Below are 20,002 nucleotides of genomic sequence, written 5' to 3'. Positions count from 1 at the left end.
GGGAGTCTCCACAAGACAAAGAAATGGCATTATGATGCAAGACTGAACAAGACTCAAAAGTCACATACAGGCAGGTTACACATAGATTACACAATAGTGAAATATTGTAATTTCCGACAGTTGCTGTGTCAGGGGCAACATGATGTATGTCCTTGACCAAACAGGATCAGCCAGTTAATAAAGAGTTTAACATGTGGGAAAGTGAAACAGGGTTAAGGACCAAACCAAGAAGGAAAGGTTTGAACAACATGGCTGTTTGTTATTAAGCAGAATCTCCATGCCTTTTATATTACAATAGCACAAATAAGACAACCATGTCTTCGTTTTTAACTAACTGAATATATATATGCATGCAACAGTAAATGTATTTTATGCAGGAACAGAAGTTGTAAGAATCAGACTATAGTTTTATTAAAAGCACAAATGCAAAAATGTTGAAATGCACATGTTCACAAGATTTTTTCAGTATACTAACAAAGCATGAATATATATACGAAGGCATGCAAACTAAATAAAAAAATAGAAAAGTCTGCTCATTCCACAAAGGAAATATAAGTCTCCATTTAGCTATATCATTTAACAATTAAGAAATGATGAATACTCTTCCCCTGCATCAATCTTTCTGCAATGTGACATTCAGGTCAATTAATCCGTTTTCTCCTGACCTCTTACCCCAAATGCTTTTTGCCGAGTTCATTTGTCTTAAGTGTTTGAATGTGACACACAAACTAATATGTTATCTGCCTAAGGTGTTTTTAATTCTTTTTGAGAAATTCATTTTTTTTATTTGACTGCCATTTTAAGCTTTTTATCTTATAGAAATTAGAGAGTAAATCAGAGAGGTTGTATGCTTTCAATTTAGGTATAACTTAGCTAAAACAAGACTCATTCTACAGAGCACAATGAAGTGAAACAAACCCTAGGGGCATCCATTAATCTTTTTAAAATACAATTTGGTTGGAATTAGTGTACTATCTTTTATTAGAAATGGAATCCATTATTTAAACTGGTGATTTGCTCCAGATGATGGAGGTCAGGAATATGAATGGTTTGCATCTTGGTGATAAGATACACTACATGTCAAAATTAATGTCATTTGACATTCTAGCGTCTACATTTACAGACAGTATACCGAACACTAAAACCTCAACAGTAACTGCTGGAGCAGCCGAAGAAAGTTAAAAACAGTGAAGTGTAACTGTATCCTCTGAGACTTACTTCTTCAACCACTTGCCATAAGGCTCCGTGTTGCTTGGAGGGCATACAAAGTTTCAACTGATAAATGCCACAAACGTGGTATGGGATTTCTGACAGGTCCACTGACTAGTCCACTCCATCTTAAACAGCCCAAAGATTCCTCAACCAATCCTGTCCCAAGCATGACCAACGTCTCGTACATTTCTGACTCACGTCTTGCACACAAATTGTATTGATTTTAATTTTGAATTAAAAAAGGCAAAATTGCACACATGTACGGGAATGTGGTAAAAGTAGAACAAAAAAACAAAACCTAATTAAATGTGTTTCAATTCCAATTGTTCTGATTGGCTAAACAGAAAATAAGAGTAAAGAGAAGACAGAAAATCAATTAGCAAAGTACACAAAAAACGAATATGTTTAAAAAATTACGTCCTGATTGAATAAACTGAAAAAAGAACATAATATTGATCAGCATTACGTCTTATAATTGTGATTCCTTGCTCTAATGTCAGCAGTTTTACACTTAGTGAAGCTTTTTATTCTATATCTCATTTCTTTACAACCAATGAACAGCCACTGGATAGTTCTTGAAAATGAGCTGAACCCTGGCCTGTTGGGTTAAAGGGCAGTGACTAATGTGTATCCCAGTCCAGATGCCCCTATTCTTCTCTAAGTGTAAATGATTTGTAATGAGAATTTCCACATAAACATTGTTGATAACAGGGTTTTACTAACAGGAAAATTCAAAGTAATGAAAATGCCATTGCCCTTAGGTGTGCATATGATCAGTATCACCTGAAGTGTCTTGCCAAATTATTTACTACTATGGTGTCCTATTTTTATTGATACATATGCTTTGTTTTGAAACTTAATGTTTTATTGAAAACATGAAAGACTCAAACTGAAGATTTCTTAGTGTGATATAAGATACAGTAAATGTCAATAAAAACTAGAGAGAAAATACAAAAATATGTTGATTGGGTAAGTATTCTGACAAAGTGAAGCACCTTTGGCAGAAATAAGAGATACAAGTCTTTCTGGACAGGCTTTGCACACCTGTGTGGTGCAATTTTTGCCCACTGATTTTCGATTCAGATTTGCTCAAGCTCTCTCTAGTTGTATAGAGAGCTGGATTTCAGCATTAATTACTCATACAAATGTCTGATCTTCAACTAAGTCACAATAACAGAAACACAATCTACAGTACTTAAACTAATAACACACAAACAATTGTACATCTTCTTGACAATATTGAACACATCATTTAAACATTCGCAGCTTAAGTTGGAAAAGGTACGTGAACCCTTGTATTTAGTAACTGGTAGAACCTCCTTTAGCAGCAATAACCTCAAACTAAAACTTTTAAGTCTTAAACATGTTTTCTCTAAGATGTGCAAAGTACACTGATACATCTAATTCCCCATCACTCTAGTCCCTGCTTATGAGAAGCAGAACTATAACATAATTCTGCCACCACCATGCTTGAGAATAGGATGGTTCCGACTGAGTGAAGCTCTATGTTGTTTTTGTACCTTATATTTTGCCTCTAAATTTGTTTTAGTTTCAGATTAGATATAGTTTTTTTAGGTTTCATACATGCTTCCTTTGTGGAATGACATGGATATTAGCGACCCATGGACACTGTATCCGATCTCAGCCCCTGAACTCTGTTACTCTTTCAGTTGCAATTGGACTCAAGGTGGCACCCCTAACCAGTTACTTCTTTGCTGGACACTCAGTATGGAGGACAGCCTGTCTAGGACGTATGTGGGTCAATTACAATTCTTAACATCACCATGCTCAAAGAGATACTGTCTTTAGAACCCTTCTCCTGATGAGTGCCTTATTCATCTCTATCCCTGTATAGCTTCGATAGTTCTTGATATTCACTACCTGACTGAAGGACCTGACTGACTGACTGACTGAATGAAGATACAGATGCAGCCATTCAAAGTGCGCGTTACAGACACGTACCGCAGGTGGCGTCGCTCAGTGTGACGCAAGATGACGCGTGGCACCGTAGTACGTGATTGGTTGACCAACAGGGGCACTCGTGGTCCGTTGGTCTGTCGTAGAAAGACTTACAGTACAGTAAACGTCTTTGCTGTGCCCGTTGTAGATATTGAATTTTACCACTGAAGGGAAATCTTAGTAGCTGAGCATAAAAAGAATAGGAGCATACTGTAACGCGTGTGAAGGCCATAAACGATATTAATTTTGGAACATAAACATACAGTATATAGCTGGTCTTGGTACTTTAAAGAAAAAAATACACACCAGTATTCCATTTCTCCCTAACGATTTTAAGCATCGAAGTATTTAACTAGCATGTGAAATAGCGTGTGAAAAAGTGGTAGTTTTAAGCTTTTCTGCTAATATAATATGGAATCGCGTATCTAAAGAATTTAATAACGGTATTCGTGTGCTGCGACAGGGCTGTGTAGGGCTGTTTCACCTGCCTGTTCATGCGAGCTGTCTTATAGCCGACTGGTCTAGGTGCGTGACTACCAGCTGGTAGGTTGTGTGTTCGAATCCAGCTGGTGCTAGACTTTTCTTTTAACAAACATTTCTTCGAAAAAATAAAATAGCGATATTATGGACAATCAATTGACTTTTATATTTCAAAATATCGCAACATGATCGATATTTGCGATATTTTGAACATATCTTCCCTTCTGACAGCGGTTCCTGCTTCTATTGTGTGTGTGTGTGCAACAGAGTAAATTTTTATAGAGAAATGGAGGCTGGACAGTATGCGTTACAATATAAACATTTATATTGATTTAAATCGTGTTCTGATTTAAATCGCAAACGCGTGTTTAATTATATGTGTTTTTTAATCATAATCAGGCTAATGCAACATAAATTGATACAGTATCTTTGTCTTCTAAGTATCTTAATAAACTTTCAGCATAGCTTTCTAGCCGTCAAGATTTATATTTCTTGGGATTTTGGGATCAAATGTGGAAGGATTAGATTATAATCGTTTTTATTTGTCAAATACGTGATTGTATTTCTGAATGTTATGTGACACCTACAGTAGTTCACTGCTTTAAATACATCGAATTAAGAAAGTTATGTGTAGCACTTTAGAACTTTTTTCGGAACCAGGGAAAATCTGATCATGTTTCTCTATAACAATAATAAAAAACTTTATTTTACATATCGCCTTTAAAAGTGGCATCTCAAAGCAATACAGTAGATCGAAAAACAGTTAAAAGGGACCAAATTAAATACCAGACAATCGCAAACGCGTTTTCAATAAAATTATTTTATTCATTCAGCAGTTTGTGAGAGGGACATCCAGCAGGGAGAGACACACACACCGGTTTTCATTGACAAAATTGTTTTTTTTCAATTCCTCTTGTCTAACAGGAATGTTTTGTTTGTGGACAGACTGTTAGACAAGAGGAAAAGACCGCCTCCTCCTACGAAGCATTAATCGCGTATCTAAGGAAAATTGCAGTATACCTTTGTTCATGCACATCATTATACAGTACAGTATCTCAATTTGTATTTCGATTAAAAAAAATCGTTTGCCCAGCCACTACTGTTGTTATTGTTTTTATCCTGTAAAGCGTTTCCTTTTTCTGCGTTTTCCATTTCCTTTTTCTGATCACTCGCTTTCTGGATACACATCTCACCTGTCCTGGTCTTTGTTTTCCTGGTTTGCTGATTATGCCTGCTGCGGTCCACTCCTACCCTCACACCTAAAGAATACTATTTTAAATTTCTTGGCGCAGTTCATTAACCCTTGTATGTGCTGTCCGCGCCGAAAATGCAATTAAAAAAAAGTCAAAAAACGCGCTCAAAATACAATTTATAGCTTAATAAGATACACTCCACAGGCAAATTTAATTGTGTGTTAGTTTCCTGACTCCCATTATTTAAACTGCGACACTGATCATTCATCTCTAAATAAACTTTATTTTATATAGCGTTTTAAGCGAATAGGTAATTAGATTGCTCATAAACCTAATCGCTTTTTCTACATAAACACAGCGTGATTGCTCTCTGAAAATGCTTTTCCTTTATTTTTAAAGTAGGCTCAGATTTCAACTATAGATCGTATTATTATAAACTTTCTTGGAAAAATGTATTTTATGTAAACCATGTTTGCTATTAATTCATTTAGGGCTAAAATACGTTCATTGTCTTCCAATCGAGTCGAGTTGACATTGGAAGCCTGCCACACCCGGACTGTTAAACCAACGCATTAGCACGTCAAAGCCCGTATTGGTATTGAGCCAGTATTGTCTTTAGTATTCCCCCCCTCTCCCCTCAATTCAATTCAATTCAAGGTGTTTTATTTGCATGACAGATGGGTACAAGCAGTGTTGGGTATGTATATTGTAATGCTTACGGCAGACAGGCACTGTGTAAGAGCCGGCGCACCAGAGCAGCGCACCGAGGGAGCGTCTGCATTTATAACTTAGTTTTTAAAATTAGTCAAGCAATATGAAGCATCTCCTTTTACGTTTAAGTCCCTTAAATACATTGAGCACAGCTTTCTCACCACTTAAGATTGCTTTTGATACCATCCTTACACAAAGCAGAAGGGAGATCTTAGTGCCTGAGCATAAAAAGAATAGGAGCATACTGCAACGCGTGTGAAGTCCATAAACGATATTAATCTATCGATCTATTGTGACATCTACTGTAAATTACAGAAATGTTAAAAGTAAACAAAATAAAGTAACTAAAATGTGGTCTGAAATCACCCCTTTAGACACCCCTTTTACTTCACTGGTGTCAGATATGAAAGGCAATAGTCTCCCGTTCTGTCTGCTGTGTGTTGCAGCAGAGGGACTCCCTGCAGCTGAAAGGGGCAGAGTAACTTGCATGCCCTCTAGTACAGTTTACACATGCACGACTTTAAAAGCTAGCAAGACAGGTTTCGATTCACATTAGCTGGCGAGCCTTGTTAAAAAACGAATGATAATGTAACATGCCACTGTTCATGAACAAAGTTATACTGAGATTTCCTAAGATACGCGATTAAAAAATAAATAAATAAAAATTTGAATCTCCTGCGGAACACATTCCATAAGAATCAGCGGTTTTACAGTATATATCGCCTTTAAAGGTGGCTTCTCAAAACGCTTTACGGGATAAAAACAACCAGAACAGCAGCAACAACAATATTGTATTTCGTTGCATTTTGAAAACCAAGTAATAACTTAACTATACAGTACGTGCAAACGTTTCGTATGTTGCTGTCGTGAATGCCTGCGTACCCATAAGTATTTTATTTGCCTTGAGTCTGTCTACAGTATCTCTGTCCCACTACCCCCCTCTCTCCCTCAATTCAATTCAATTCAAGGTGTTTTATTTGCATGACAGATGGGTACAATTCTTGTTGGGAATGTATACTTTGATATTTACACCCGGCACGGCACCGAGGGAGCGTCTGCATTTATAACTTGGTTTTTAAAATTAGTCAAGCAATATGAAGCATCTCCTTTAACTTTTAAGTCCCTTAAATACATTGAGCACAGCTTTCTCACCATCCTTACACAAAGCAGAAACTGTCCGATGACTCACAGTACAAGTGGAAAGATTACAGATTTTAATCGTCTTTAATTTTGTCTTTAATTTTGCCTGTGGAGTGTATCTTATTAAGCTATAAATTGTATTTTGAGCGCGTTTTTTGACTTTTTTTTAATTGCATTTTCGGCGCGGACAGCACATACAAGGGTTAATGAACTGCGCCAAGAAATTTAAAATAGTATTCTTTAGGTGTGAGGGTAGGAGTGGACCGCAGCAGGCATAATCAGCAAACCAGGAAAACAAAGAACGGGACAGGTGAGATGTGTATCCAGAAAGCGAGTGATCAGAAAAAGGAAATGGAAAACGCAGAAAAAGGAAACGCTTTACAGGATAAAAACAATAACAACAGTAGTGGCTGGGCAAACGATTTTTTTTAATCGAAATACAAATTGAGATACTGTACTGTATAATGATGTGCATGAACAAAGGTATACTGCAATTTTCCTTAGATACGCGATTAATGCTTCGTAGGAGGAGGCGGTCTTTTCCTCTTGTCTAACAGTCTGTCCACAAACAAAACATTCCTGTTAGACAAGAGGAATTGAAAAAAAACAATTTTGTCAGTGAAAACCGGTGTGTGTGTCTCTCCCTGCTGGATGTCCCTCTCACAAACTGCTGAATGAATAAAATAATTTTATTGAAAACGCGTTTGCGATTGTCTGGTATTTAATTTGGTCCCTTTTAACTGTTTTTCGATCTACTGTATTGCTTTGAGATGCCACTTTTAAAGGCGATATGTAAAATAAAGTTTTTTATTATTGTTATAGAGAAACATGATCAGATTTTCCCTGGTTCCGAAAAAAGTTCTAAAGTGCTACACATAACTTTCTTAATTCGATGTATTTAAAGCAGTGAACTACTGTAGGTGTCACATAACATTCAGAAATACAATCACGTATTTGACAAATAAAAACGATTATAATCTAATCCTTCCACATTTGATCCCAAAATCCCAAGAAATATAAATCTTGACGGCTAGAAAGCTATGCTGAAAGTTTATTAAGATACTTAGAAGACAAAGATACTGTATCAATTTATGTTGCATTAGCCTGATTATGATTAAAAAACACATATAATTAAACACGCGTTTGCGATTTAAATCAGAACACGATTTAAATCAATATAAATGTTTATATTGTAACGCATACTGTCCAGCCTCCATTTCTCTATAAAAATTTACTCTGTTGCACACACACACACACAATAGAAGCAGGAACCACTGTCAGAAGGGAAGATATGTTCAAAATATCGCAAATATCGATCATGTTGCGATATTTTGAAATATAAAAGTCAATTGATTGTCCATAATATCGCTATTCTATTTTTTCGAAGAAATGTTTGTTAAAAGAAAAGTCTAGCACCAGCTGGATTCGAACACACAACCTGCCAGCTGGTAGTCACGCACCTAGACCAGTCGGCTACAAGACAGCTCGCATGAACAGGCAGGCGAAACAGCCCTACACAGCCCTGTCGCAGCACACGAATACCGTTATTAAATTCTTTAGATACGCGATTCCATATTATATTAGCAGAAAGGCTTAAAACTACCACTTTTTCACACGCTATTTCACATGCTAGTTAAATACTTCGATGCTTAAAATCGTTAGGGAGAAATGGAATACTGGTGTGTATTTTTCCTTTAAAGTGCCGATTCCTGGAATCTGACTGGCTGACACCCCTCTGAAGTGGTTCCATAAAATCTGGTATACGGAAAAGAAAGCGTTGATAAATACAAGTGTCTTTTAATACACTCTTTGCTGTGCTCTTGAGGATCCTTGTGATATTTTAAGCTCTAGTTGAATGATAGGTGTCGCATTTTAAATCATTTTCGTAGTTAGAAATTATGAAACGCCCTGTTAAAAGCAAGGAAGTTTTTATGCCCGTTGAAGTAAAACAAAATGCCTGACAAAGTATGGCTTGGACAGATTCCAAGTGCTTGTACAAATGTGCTAAAGAAATTATACTTTGAGTATACAGCTTGTCCAAAGTCATCCATTATTAATACTATTAGTAATATCTTCAGTAAAGGCTTTGATGCATAAATATTTCTGATAAAGGTAGGTTGTGTACTTTTGTCCAACTGAGCAATCTTGCTTTCATAAAATATACCAACATTTTAATGACTGATGATTAACATGCTGTAATACACAGTTCAAAATTAAAGGCTCAAATGCTGTACATGAGAGGTTAAGCTCCCCCTGGCGGTTTTACAAGGCGACGCCGGATAGTTAACCACGTGACACCACGTTAACTGCGTCATGCCGCGTGATACTGCGACACGCCCACCGGGGTATGCCGCGAAATACCTCACTCATTTTGAATGGCTGCATCTGTAGCTGTATATATTCTGAAATCCTGTACTGTAAAGCAGTATTATCAGCTAATTGTGTGTTTCATTATATAATTACCTGTAAATGCAAAAAAAAATCATTTAGGTTTGCCACAGCAAAGGATTTGAATATTTAAGCGATCATGGCTTTCCATTTTTCTTTCATATTATCCGTTCAGCTTGGTGCTGCGGTGATTAGCATTGCTGAGGCCTTGGGCTCAATTCTGGACCTGGGCTGCTGTCTGTGTGGAATTTGTATGTCCTTCCCACGTTCCTGTGGGTTTCCTCCAGGTGCCCCGGTTTCCTCCCACATTCCAAAAACTGGTACTGTAAGTTAATTGGCTTCCAGAAAAATTGGACCTGGGTGTGAGTGTGTGTGTGCGTGTCTACAATATGTTTGTGTCTGTCCTGTCATGGACTGGCGTCCCATCCAGGGTGCACTCTGCCTTGTGCCCAGTGCTTGCATTTTGGTCGGGAGATCTAATTAGCCACACCGTTTCCTCCTTCCTGTGGAAGAGAAAACTGCTTACACCAATGAATACTTCTTATTCATTGATGTTCAAATGGCCCACGCCATCTCAGACTTTACTGGATTGTACAAGGTATGCGAGTTTTAGGCTAGTGTGGATCTCACACCGGCCTCATAAAACAGTCTGCAAACAATACTCGAAGAACCTCTAACCCCTCTTAAAAATTTAAATGAATTTTTCAGTTGAGTAGCATTCAACAACATCTCAATGCCTTAATTTGAATACAATGACTACAAATAGATCATGAATGTTTTTCAATTCCACGAAGCTCAGAAACTGCTAGAGAGGTCAATACTAGCCTATAAAGTGCGTCTCAGAATATTGCTGGATATTCAGTAAATCCTTACACAAGTACAGACAATAAACCCTTGAATAACATATACCATGTATTTACACACATAAGCATTATGAAAGCATTATTGTGGCACATAGTGCAAATTAATGAACATTTTGAGGAGAATGGGGAGCAACGAAGTGAGTCAATATTAATAGTTCACAACTATGTTGTTAACAACTTTTTTAGGATTATAAAGCAAAATGGCACAATAGTTCAACAAATGGCATGATTTAAAGTTCAGCAACAGGTGAGCAGAATGTATTTACAAATTGAAATTGTTAGTTTGTGAATGCTAGATAAGATCCATGCATTATTTATAAAGGAGATACTGTATCTACAGCATTTCTTGTTTCCTCCCATTATGAGTGCTGGTTAGTACTGAAGCTCCCAAACTAAATTTAAAGAAGATGTTCTGTGAGTAAGTTAATTGCATAAAAAATAAAAATGTCAAAATTCCAATCTCTTATCAGATGAACAAAAATAATAAATGAGACAAACAATTATTTGTTAATTTGTTATTAATGCAGAAACAGAAACCATCTATAATTTCAAAGAAAATTCTTAAACATGGGTAAACTTTTAATTTTCAAGTTTTTCTACCGTGTTTAATCGATTTAGTCTCAGATGAAAGTTTCAGCTATATAGCCTATGTGTAGATAAGAGAAGAGAGGAAGTTCAGAATAATGAACTCACCCACTGCTACAGTCACATTTCCACAAATACCACTTGCATAAAATTATTTGCTTTACTTCAGCACGGTACTGTACATTTTGTATTGTGAAAATGCAACACAATATGCCAGAAAATGTAAGAGCATCAAATGCATAAGAAAAGAAATGGATGTTTACTCATTTAAAAGCCACTCGAGACTGTGTGGGACAATGAGCTAATCTTTTCACAAGGTTTACAACTTTGAAATGTTCTTGACACAAATTGGTTATTTCTATGTTGAATTACAGAATCTTAAGACTAATTGTAACATTTTCTTTTTGGAAACATGCCTTATTTTAACACAATAACAAACAAGAACAGTCTAAGTCAGATCCTTGGTAAAAATTACATACTGTATAACATATGGCTAGGTGTTTCTGCTGACATGATCCCTTGCCTGTTGTTCAATGAGCATATCCAATTCTCACTCTTAAATACAAAGACAGACTAGCAATGTTTTAAAAGCTGTGATCCACAGTTTATTATGTGCTACGTTTTGTATTTCTGTAGTCTAAATTATGAACATTTCAAAAGATCTCTTGACACATTAAAAAACTAAGTTAGGTCTATTTGAAACTTCAACATTTATCCAGATTAATTCAATGTCACAAAATGTTTGGCATCATAAGCATAACAATAAAATAATTCTGTGATGAATGTTTTCAGTACATTCTATATGGTAATTAAATGCTGAAACAATTGCAGATAGTGTGATATAGGGTATATAAGAGTATTTAGAAAGAATGGCAGTATAACCATTTGTGTTTTTCTCAATATAACACATGCTATGAAAACATTGTATCCCCCACACAGCTGAGATGCACGTTGCAATCCCGTCCTTTAAACTGTATTACTGTCAAATAAGAATGACTAGTTGACAGGATAGAATTAATATTCAATGAACTACATAAGAATAAAAAGCAAATGTAAACATATGGCAAATGGCGTTATTTTGCTTATACTTAACTTAATAAAGGTCATTACAATTACAGATATTAGCTTTTTCCGATGTTAATTTTAATGTTGAATTTGACTGGATTTATGAGAAAAAATTAATACCAATTTAGCGGCAACTGTGACAAAGATTTTTCATGTTCCCAGAGCAGTATTTGTTGAGTGTTGCTTCACAGGTTGTGGATGAAATTTTCTGAGGTAGACATGTATTTCTTTGTAATGAAAACCCCTTCAGCTGAAAGTATTATTCCATCTTAAATCCAATGATGTGGTGTAAATAACATATTCTGAACCATTATGACTTAAACATTGATAATACTTTTATTATTCCAGAACATTACCTTTTGCTAATTCTATTCAGCTGGCTTAATCTAAACTCTCTGTATTCAGTCTCACATTGCTATTGTTATTGGATGATATTACCGCTTTTGTTTAAGTACCTTTAGCTAAATTTTAGAAATGTAAATTGAATGCAGCACTTTCATGCCATCTCCTTTTTTTCATCATTATTCAATTAGTTCAACTAAGTGGTACTTTTAAACACTTTTTCACATAAGAGGAATGAAAAGTAAAAGATGAAAACACAGATGCAGGCAGACAATTTGGAATTTATATATTTTTTTACTCCCAGTATTAATTGGCCATACAGTACAGTATGTTCATCCACTTTGCTTAGAGCTATAACCCTTATAGCAGCACAAAAGAAATGAAAACAATGCCTGCTTTCCTCTGAAGCGAACACTAAGTCCTGTTATTTTCTTAACGTGAGCTCCACACAGCTCGCCGAAGAAGTGCCAGCATGTCACAGAGACAGCTGATGCGATGGCAAACCGGGGATATTCAGGCTGATTCAAGCAGACCTAGACATAGGATATCCTAGTCATAGTGCTTGACCTCTGCTCCAAATGAGTGCCTTTACTTCAGCCATGTGTATTGGCCATTTGCATTGGTCAATATTAAATTATATACTCCTAATCATAACGGATGTGTTTCAAGCAGATACTATAGCAGCAAGGACCTTCTTGTACATATGGCCAAAAGACAATCTTCCTCATTCTGGACAGCAAATATTAAAATCCGAGAACATGTGGAGTTACCTGGACATTTTACTTGTCATCATTCTGCATGAACAATTAATTGTTGCAAAAGATGCTTGGATTGACTAAATAAGCTTTCCTCCACATACGTTAGTTTTAGACAAATTACACATAGTGTACAGAAAAATTATAAGAAATAGCAAAAAATAGTGTATGTCTTCATAGAATAAACCTATTACAGTGAGCTTTAGCAGAGGGCTAAAGGGAAGAAAGATGTTCTTCCGTGATCTGGTGAAACAAGAAGCAAAACCAAGTGCTTTTAAATAGGTGTTCATGATGTGTTATACAGCTTAACACTTAATTTGTGTGGAAACTAGCCATATTGGGCTGTGTTTTGATTCTGTTTTAAAGAAAATGAAGGAAGCAAAACTTGACACACCTTGTGACTTTACAGCTGGAATCAATCAAATCATTCTCCATATCCAGGAAGTGGGAAGGATTCCGGTACTCCAGTGGAGAGGTCAGTCTTTTTAAGCGGAGCAGTCCGACACAGAACTTGGCTCCCATCTCTTCCAGTTCCTTTGTCCCAATCTGAAGACCCTGCAGAGGAAACAAACAAAAGCATCTTAATCCCCCAAAAAATCTGAAATGATGAAGGGGTCAGAAGTTGTTCTTTTCTGTTATAGCACCAGACTCACAGTACAGTACATTGAAGTCATTACTTCTAATCATCTTTTGTACTTTTGCACTTTTGCACTGTAGTTTTTTTTTAAACAAGAGAAAGTGTTTTTTTTTCAGATCTTTAAGTGAATTGAGACAAACTGTAGACAGTTTATTTAAAATAATAAAATAAGTGATACTGCATAATTAACCAAGGGATCATAAGACATCTCTCTTCTATTTTGTTTTTCAAATGGGATTTTCTCCTAATTATTTTAATCATTTTAAGGTCTTCTATGCAAACTGCTCTGTGAAATGTTTATCAAGGCATAATGGTGACAATAAAAAAAGATAGCAAAAATCAAGATTAAGAGCTATACTGTAAAACAATAAATAAACCAGTAATGGTTAAGCAAAAATGTCAATCCTACTTGCTAGTTTAGATGCTAAAGACTGACATTCAAAGGGTTATTGTACATCTGTGCAAACATTCTTCAAACTACCTATGCTAGTGGGAAGTTGGACAGCATGTGGCTATTTCCAAAAGAAAGCGCTGGAAAGAACACATAGTTTTCCATTATAGAAGCTAATGTACTGTACAACAGCACTGTGCCAAAAAAACTATTTATTTTGGCAAATAATAGATCTGAGAGACATACTTGCAGGCATTATTAATGGATATCATAGAAAAATAACTTAACACCTCACAAGGACACATGTGCCAGTATTTACAGATTTAGTTCTTTTTTATTGCAAAACTTCAACAAGGCTGAATATTTATAATTTTCCAGAAATAGCAAAGTTTTGGCACATCCGAAATGTTTCTGTACAACAATTTTTAAGCATTATATTTATCTGATATTTCTTAAACGTCATTAGGATGGAAATGTCACAGTGGCTTAGATGACATCTGTGCAAACATACTTTGTGCCATCTCTGGCTGCAAGGTTTCCGCCAGTAAGTAAGTAACTATCCATCCATCCATTTTCTAGCTGCCTCATCCAAATCAGGGTCATGGGGGAGCCTGAGACTATCCCAGCAAGCAATGGATACATCCTGCATGAGACTCCAGTCCATCAAATTTCAACAGCAACTGCTAAGCGAAACAAGTTTAGTTTGTATTTTATGTCAGTCATGTCACACTTTCTGGACAACAATGTCTTTACTGATATGTTGAATCTATTGGGAAACCTGGGGCTTTTGAAATGAGATTCAGCTTTCCTGAAGAAACATGTGGGACCACCATTTTAGTCATTTTTTTGGTAAAAAAAAAAAGATTGTGAAAAATTGGCAGAAACCAACATTTACACATTTGTGCAACACCTTTTTATTTAAATGATGATAGGATGGAACTATCAGAGAAAAGCAGTGCGTGAAGAATGCCAGAGTACAGATGAGGAATCTTACAGCCATACATATATTCCATTCCAGCATGTTATCCTTAAACAAATAAAGTTTTTACTTTTAGTAAAGCAAAAGCAAACAACAGGAACTGTTTTACATACAGAACCTGCCAACTGAATCTACTTTACCATTCATGAAAACCAAAAGTAATCAGAGACACAAATTAAGCTACTTCAAACTAAGTCATACTCCAACAATTTCCCATTGTCAGCTGTCTGTATTGAGGCTGCTCATAAGGGTCTAGGTCTGACTGGCTGTGTACATCTGTCTCAGTATTCCCTTTCACAGCCAGGAGCACGACATCTACACTCAAACCCCAGGGAATCTCCCACTTTCATAAGGCCATCATGTGCTGTTTATTTACCGAGGTTAAGATTTTTTTTTAGTGTCTTTCTTAAATGTATTCTTAAAATGTAAAGGTATTATTGATTTTATTTTAACATTACACAAAAGCCTTAAATCAGACAGCTGAGGCGATACCTTTGTCTGCCCAATTGAATTTCCATTTTCAGGGAAATTACACAACTTTTTAAACAAAACTGCTGATTGATGGGTGATTGTTCAGTCATGAGGATGTGTAAGAAGGTGTAAGAACACCTGGCTGAGGTTAATCAGAATACAGCATCAAAGGTGTTGATTAACATTCATTTATAATTATCACCCATACAGGTATATCAATTCAATGTGCTATCTTGCTTTCAAACACAAAATCTACAGCACAATATCAAGAGTGCACCTGTCCAGAAGATGATAGACTAAGAACCTAAAAAAAATTAAAGTCGCAAATTTTAAAACATTCCTTTATTAGACTTTATACAGTACAGAACGTGATCTATGTAAATACACTGTTTTACCAGAAAGAATGTTATCAATGTCTAGTTCAGTTCAACCTTAGATTCAGGCATGGCACTAATGACATGTTTTTAAAATAAACTGTCAAAACTATTGTGTCGCAGATATACATTGTTGCACAGCTTAATTGTTTAAAAGCATTTGTAATTCTGAAAAGGGATGTACTTGTAACACTCAGACAAATTAAGGAAACCAAAACAAGATATGGATAACTGTATTGGCTTTATTTGGGTGTATGGTATTCACAAAAAAGTGGAGAATTTTTAAAGGGAGAAATTAAAAAGTACAGTAAGCAAGATATAAGATCTGAATGACAAATTATTTTTTTCAATCAAATGGGTGGTGTTAAGCTTTAAGAAGTAATTTACTGTACAAGGTTGAAGTCCAGAACTAAATCTCAATTCAAGTGCCTAAATCCACAGGGTCTCATCAATTATTATGAGATGTTCTAATAATTGGAAGCTGTAGAGCATTTGGGACAGTAAATGGGGAACAGTAGTTCTTTACAAAGATAATTACAAAGATTTGGAGACTTTTCATGAAAATTTGGAAAGTCTGTGGGATCCCTTAAGTAATTTAATGGATTGGTGGTCCTACTTCTTAGCTTGGACCAAATGACATCTTGTTGCTTATAATCTTGCTTACATCTTTAATACTGGTGACAAAAAATGCTTCCAACATTTTAGACTGTAAACTGTGGAGACGTATCAAGTATGGCACACAAGTGTATTAAAGTAGTTTTGCAATCTAAATTTCCACTTGCTTTGAATGGAAAAAAAAAATAAAGACAGCTGAATTAATTTGCTGTGAAGAGGAAAGTAACAAAGATTATAAATGAGAGGAGACCATATAGCTTTCATTGCTCATTCAATGGCAAATCGCTTATTCAGCCTCCCTTTCCCGATAAGATTCTGCAGAATCTGCATTCCATAGTGCAGCTTGGTAATTTATTACACACAGTTCTGTGTAAACAAGTTCCTCCAATTCACTCATCTTAAATCTTACTTGTAACTCAGAACGTCCGAGATTTGTAATGACTTCTTGGGCCCTTATTCAGTCAAGTAATCAATTGTTCCAAACCCCTTTAATAACCTTACCTTGTATTTCCCTTGGTCACAGCCACAGAGAGTGCTTTCCATAGTGTAGCTCTTCTGTACCCCTATTTCACGCCACACCACCACTCGAGCTGTGGACTCTTTGGACTTTTCAACCACAAAACTGCAGCTACTCATGCAGAATGCAGGGGCTATTTGGCTTAAGATCTTTGGCAAAGTCTGGAAAAAAAAACCCAATAGAAATCAATGTAATGGTTCAAAGTATATTTTAACTAGAAATGAAAATATTTAACATACTTTTTAAAGCTCCTGACCCTACAAAGAAAAAGGAAATTTGACTATACAATGAGTCAGTCTTATCTGCTGTAGACAACAGCACCATCTTGAGGAAACATTTCCACCCTACACAAAACAATCAGCTATTCCACTACCTGCTGAATAAATATTACATTGTTACAATTAATGAGATTAATTAGATAACCAATTCTTTTAGTACCAAAGCAGTAACCTATACTGAAGAGTCATATAGTCTGAGGATAATTACTGTAAATACCCTACAGAGGGCTTTATCTTGTTGATACAACAGGGTCCTTTTCCTGCTGTTTATAGAATAGCGTACAGCTCGGTTTTATTGAATAGAACTTAAGAAAACAAACGTAAATTAAATTAGTAATAAAAATGTTACGACAATGAAGTGAAACACAAGAAACATAATTAAAAAAGAGACATCTGAATGGCTGGCTTTTCGCCAAAGTACACTTAAAATATACATTCCAGAAAAAAAAGGTTTATGAACCTCCCATATAATTATAGGAATTACAATTTCTTACCATGATAAGCTTGTTTAATCGAAACAGGTCTTTTCTTAAGTAATCAAAACAGTTTGTATTGACCAATTCAATCTTTTTGGGAGACACAACAGTGTAAGAGATAGAAAAAATAATAAAGAATCAGTGTATGTTATATAATAAGTGAAGACTGCTGGGAACATACCACTGTTCTCTAAAAGAACATTGCTGCACCAAACAGCACCTGAACAATCCACAAAAGTACTAATCTCTGGACAGATAAGTCACAAAATGAACTTTTTGACCACAATGATACTGTATATGTTTTGTATGACAGTAAATTGCTATTTACTGTCTTGCAACAGAAGAACCTTATCCCGACAGCCAAGTATAAAGGTGTGGGGCTTATTTGTTGACTGAACTGTATTCTTTAACACAATCATGAAGTTGGTGTTTTATCAGCAAATTCCGGAGAAGAATTTCAGACCAGCCATTCCTTAGCTGAAGGTGAGCCAAAAATGGGCCATGAAGCATCCTAAACAAACAAGCAGACCTACAGAATACCTGAAGATGACACTTCACATTTTGGATTGGCCGAATCAAAGTGATGCGAGAGTCTAATAAACAGCTATTGGAAACATCTAGTTTAATTCACTGCTGCTTAAGAAGGTGCCACCAGTTACTGAATCTAAGGGCTCTCACATTTGAGAATATTTAATGCTGAATTACTACATTACTTTCAATAACCATTCTTATCCAATTCAGGGATACACGATCCCTGATTTTTGTCTCAAGAGGCATTGGACGCAAGGCAGGATACCCCCAGGATGGGACGCAAGTCTGTCGCAGGGCAAACAAAGACAGACATGCATACACTCACACCACGGCCGATTTTACAGAAGCCAATCAACCTACCAGCATCTTTGGACTGTGGGAGAAAACAGGAGCATCTAGAGGAAACCCCTGTGAACACTTAGAGAACATACAAACTCCAGGGAGATAGCACCCCAGGAATTAAACTCCCCAGTGCGGCAAGGCAGCAATGTTAACCACTGTGCCACCCAATGCTGAATTATTCCATGAATTAACTCATCCAATGATATCTGTAATGCCACTGTTTTTGTACTCTTAAACGGATTACCTTCAACTTTTACTTAGGTTTTTGTGAAGATTTAATTACTATTTAGGTCTAAAATATAGAAGAATGTGGACCCACATAGGAGGTTCACAAACATTTATGCTTAAGACAAAATATTTTAAAAAGTACTCAGACAAAAAGAGGCACACAAATAAGAAGTCAATAAGAAGAATAAGGGTTTTTCTACTGCCAATTGAGAAATATCTTAACCAGAATTCTTGTCTTTTTTTAGCAAGTTGTTTGATCTGTTGATGTCAGATATACAAAGGTGATAGAACTCTTGTAAGCATTAGGATTGAGATGCTCAAAGCAATATTGTTAGTAAATATTTTTTTACAAGTAGAGTGCATTGACAATATTTATCTTAGGTCAAAATTTTCATTTTAGGAAATAAAAAAACTGACATTGAAATATTTTTGTTGCAGTTATTTTTTAATGAGTTTGTACTCTTGGGGTATTTTGTAAAGGTATGGTGACAATATTAAATACTCAGCAATGGAACAAACAGTAGCCTAAAAATTTAACCTCCTTACCCTGTACCCAAGGTCTTCCTGCAGCTCACAAGATGATGCACTCACATTAGTCTGCCATACTGTTTCCTTGATACTACAGCCATACATAAAGACATTCTTTTTGCGAGAGTGTCCATGATAATCACAATACACCTGAAAGTTAGAAAGAAAGGGTTTTACTGGCATTTACTGTATTGCATAACAAAACCCATATAAAGATATTACTTTCCTTAATCATTGCAGATCAGGGAATTCTTGGGAGGGATAAGCCAGGGTTACAATAATGTTTTCTTTTAGATTATTCATTCTGATTTAGGTTTTCTCAACATTTTTTGTAATTATCATTGTAAATAAATAAGCCTTCATCTAAGCAGACTGATCTGATTACTGTTGTTTACTACTAATAGATTTATAGTCAAAACTCTCATTAGTATAGTTTTATAATCCATTAAGACATTCAAAAGTAATGCTAAATAAACAGATATACTGTAGTGTATATGTTATATTATAACATAAAGGATATTCGATGAATGCCTGTAAAAACAATGCAATCTGTATAATTATCTGCAATACAAATAAAAAAGCAGAGGGACACGGTCTACCACATTATTAAACAGAAAGTTCTTAAAAGTGACTACTTTTAATGAATGAATGGATAAAAGCTTACTTGTACAGCACTGTTTTAGAGAAGGGAGAAAAGAGTGCAAAACAAGGACAGTGCAGGGCAGTCTGCATTCAAAACTGCTTCCATTAAGAGAAAAATTACAGTCCAAAGCTAACAAGTCCTTTGAAGGAGTTGAAAAGGAATCAGGGTTTTAAGACTATCTTCCTAGTAAAGAAGAAGAAGCACTTCACAGCTGAACACTAGAGAGAAAGGTAGTGAGAAAAGCTGGATAAAATAACACACTGCAGGTTTCACAAGAGGTCCAGATATTCCCTGGTCAA

General features: G+C 35.8%; 1 protein-coding gene across 1 annotated transcript in view; it reads right to left on the bottom strand.

Annotated features, from left to right (window-relative positions):
- agtpbp1 (ATP/GTP binding carboxypeptidase 1) overlaps window positions 1-20,002 on the bottom strand; it is an 84,193-nt gene that overhangs the window by 5,985 nt on the left and 58,206 nt on the right. The window contains exons 23-25 of the mRNA XM_088911273.1: window positions 19,079-19,210; window positions 16,662-16,838; window positions 13,088-13,248 (exon numbers count right to left, since the gene is read on the bottom strand). Coding sequence (XP_088767399.1) covers window positions 13,088-13,248; window positions 16,662-16,838; window positions 19,079-19,210 — 470 coding nt within the window. The remainder of the gene's footprint in view (window positions 1-13,087; window positions 13,249-16,661; window positions 16,839-19,078; window positions 19,211-20,002) is intronic.

Source organism: Atractosteus spatula, chromosome 3, assembly GCF_055471065.1.
Source record: "Atractosteus spatula isolate fAtrSpa1 chromosome 3, fAtrSpa1.hap1, whole genome shotgun sequence".
In the NCBI taxonomy this organism is placed as follows: domain Eukaryota; kingdom Metazoa; phylum Chordata; class Actinopteri; order Semionotiformes; family Lepisosteidae; genus Atractosteus; species Atractosteus spatula.
This window is presented reverse-complemented; position numbering and strand designations above follow the sequence as displayed.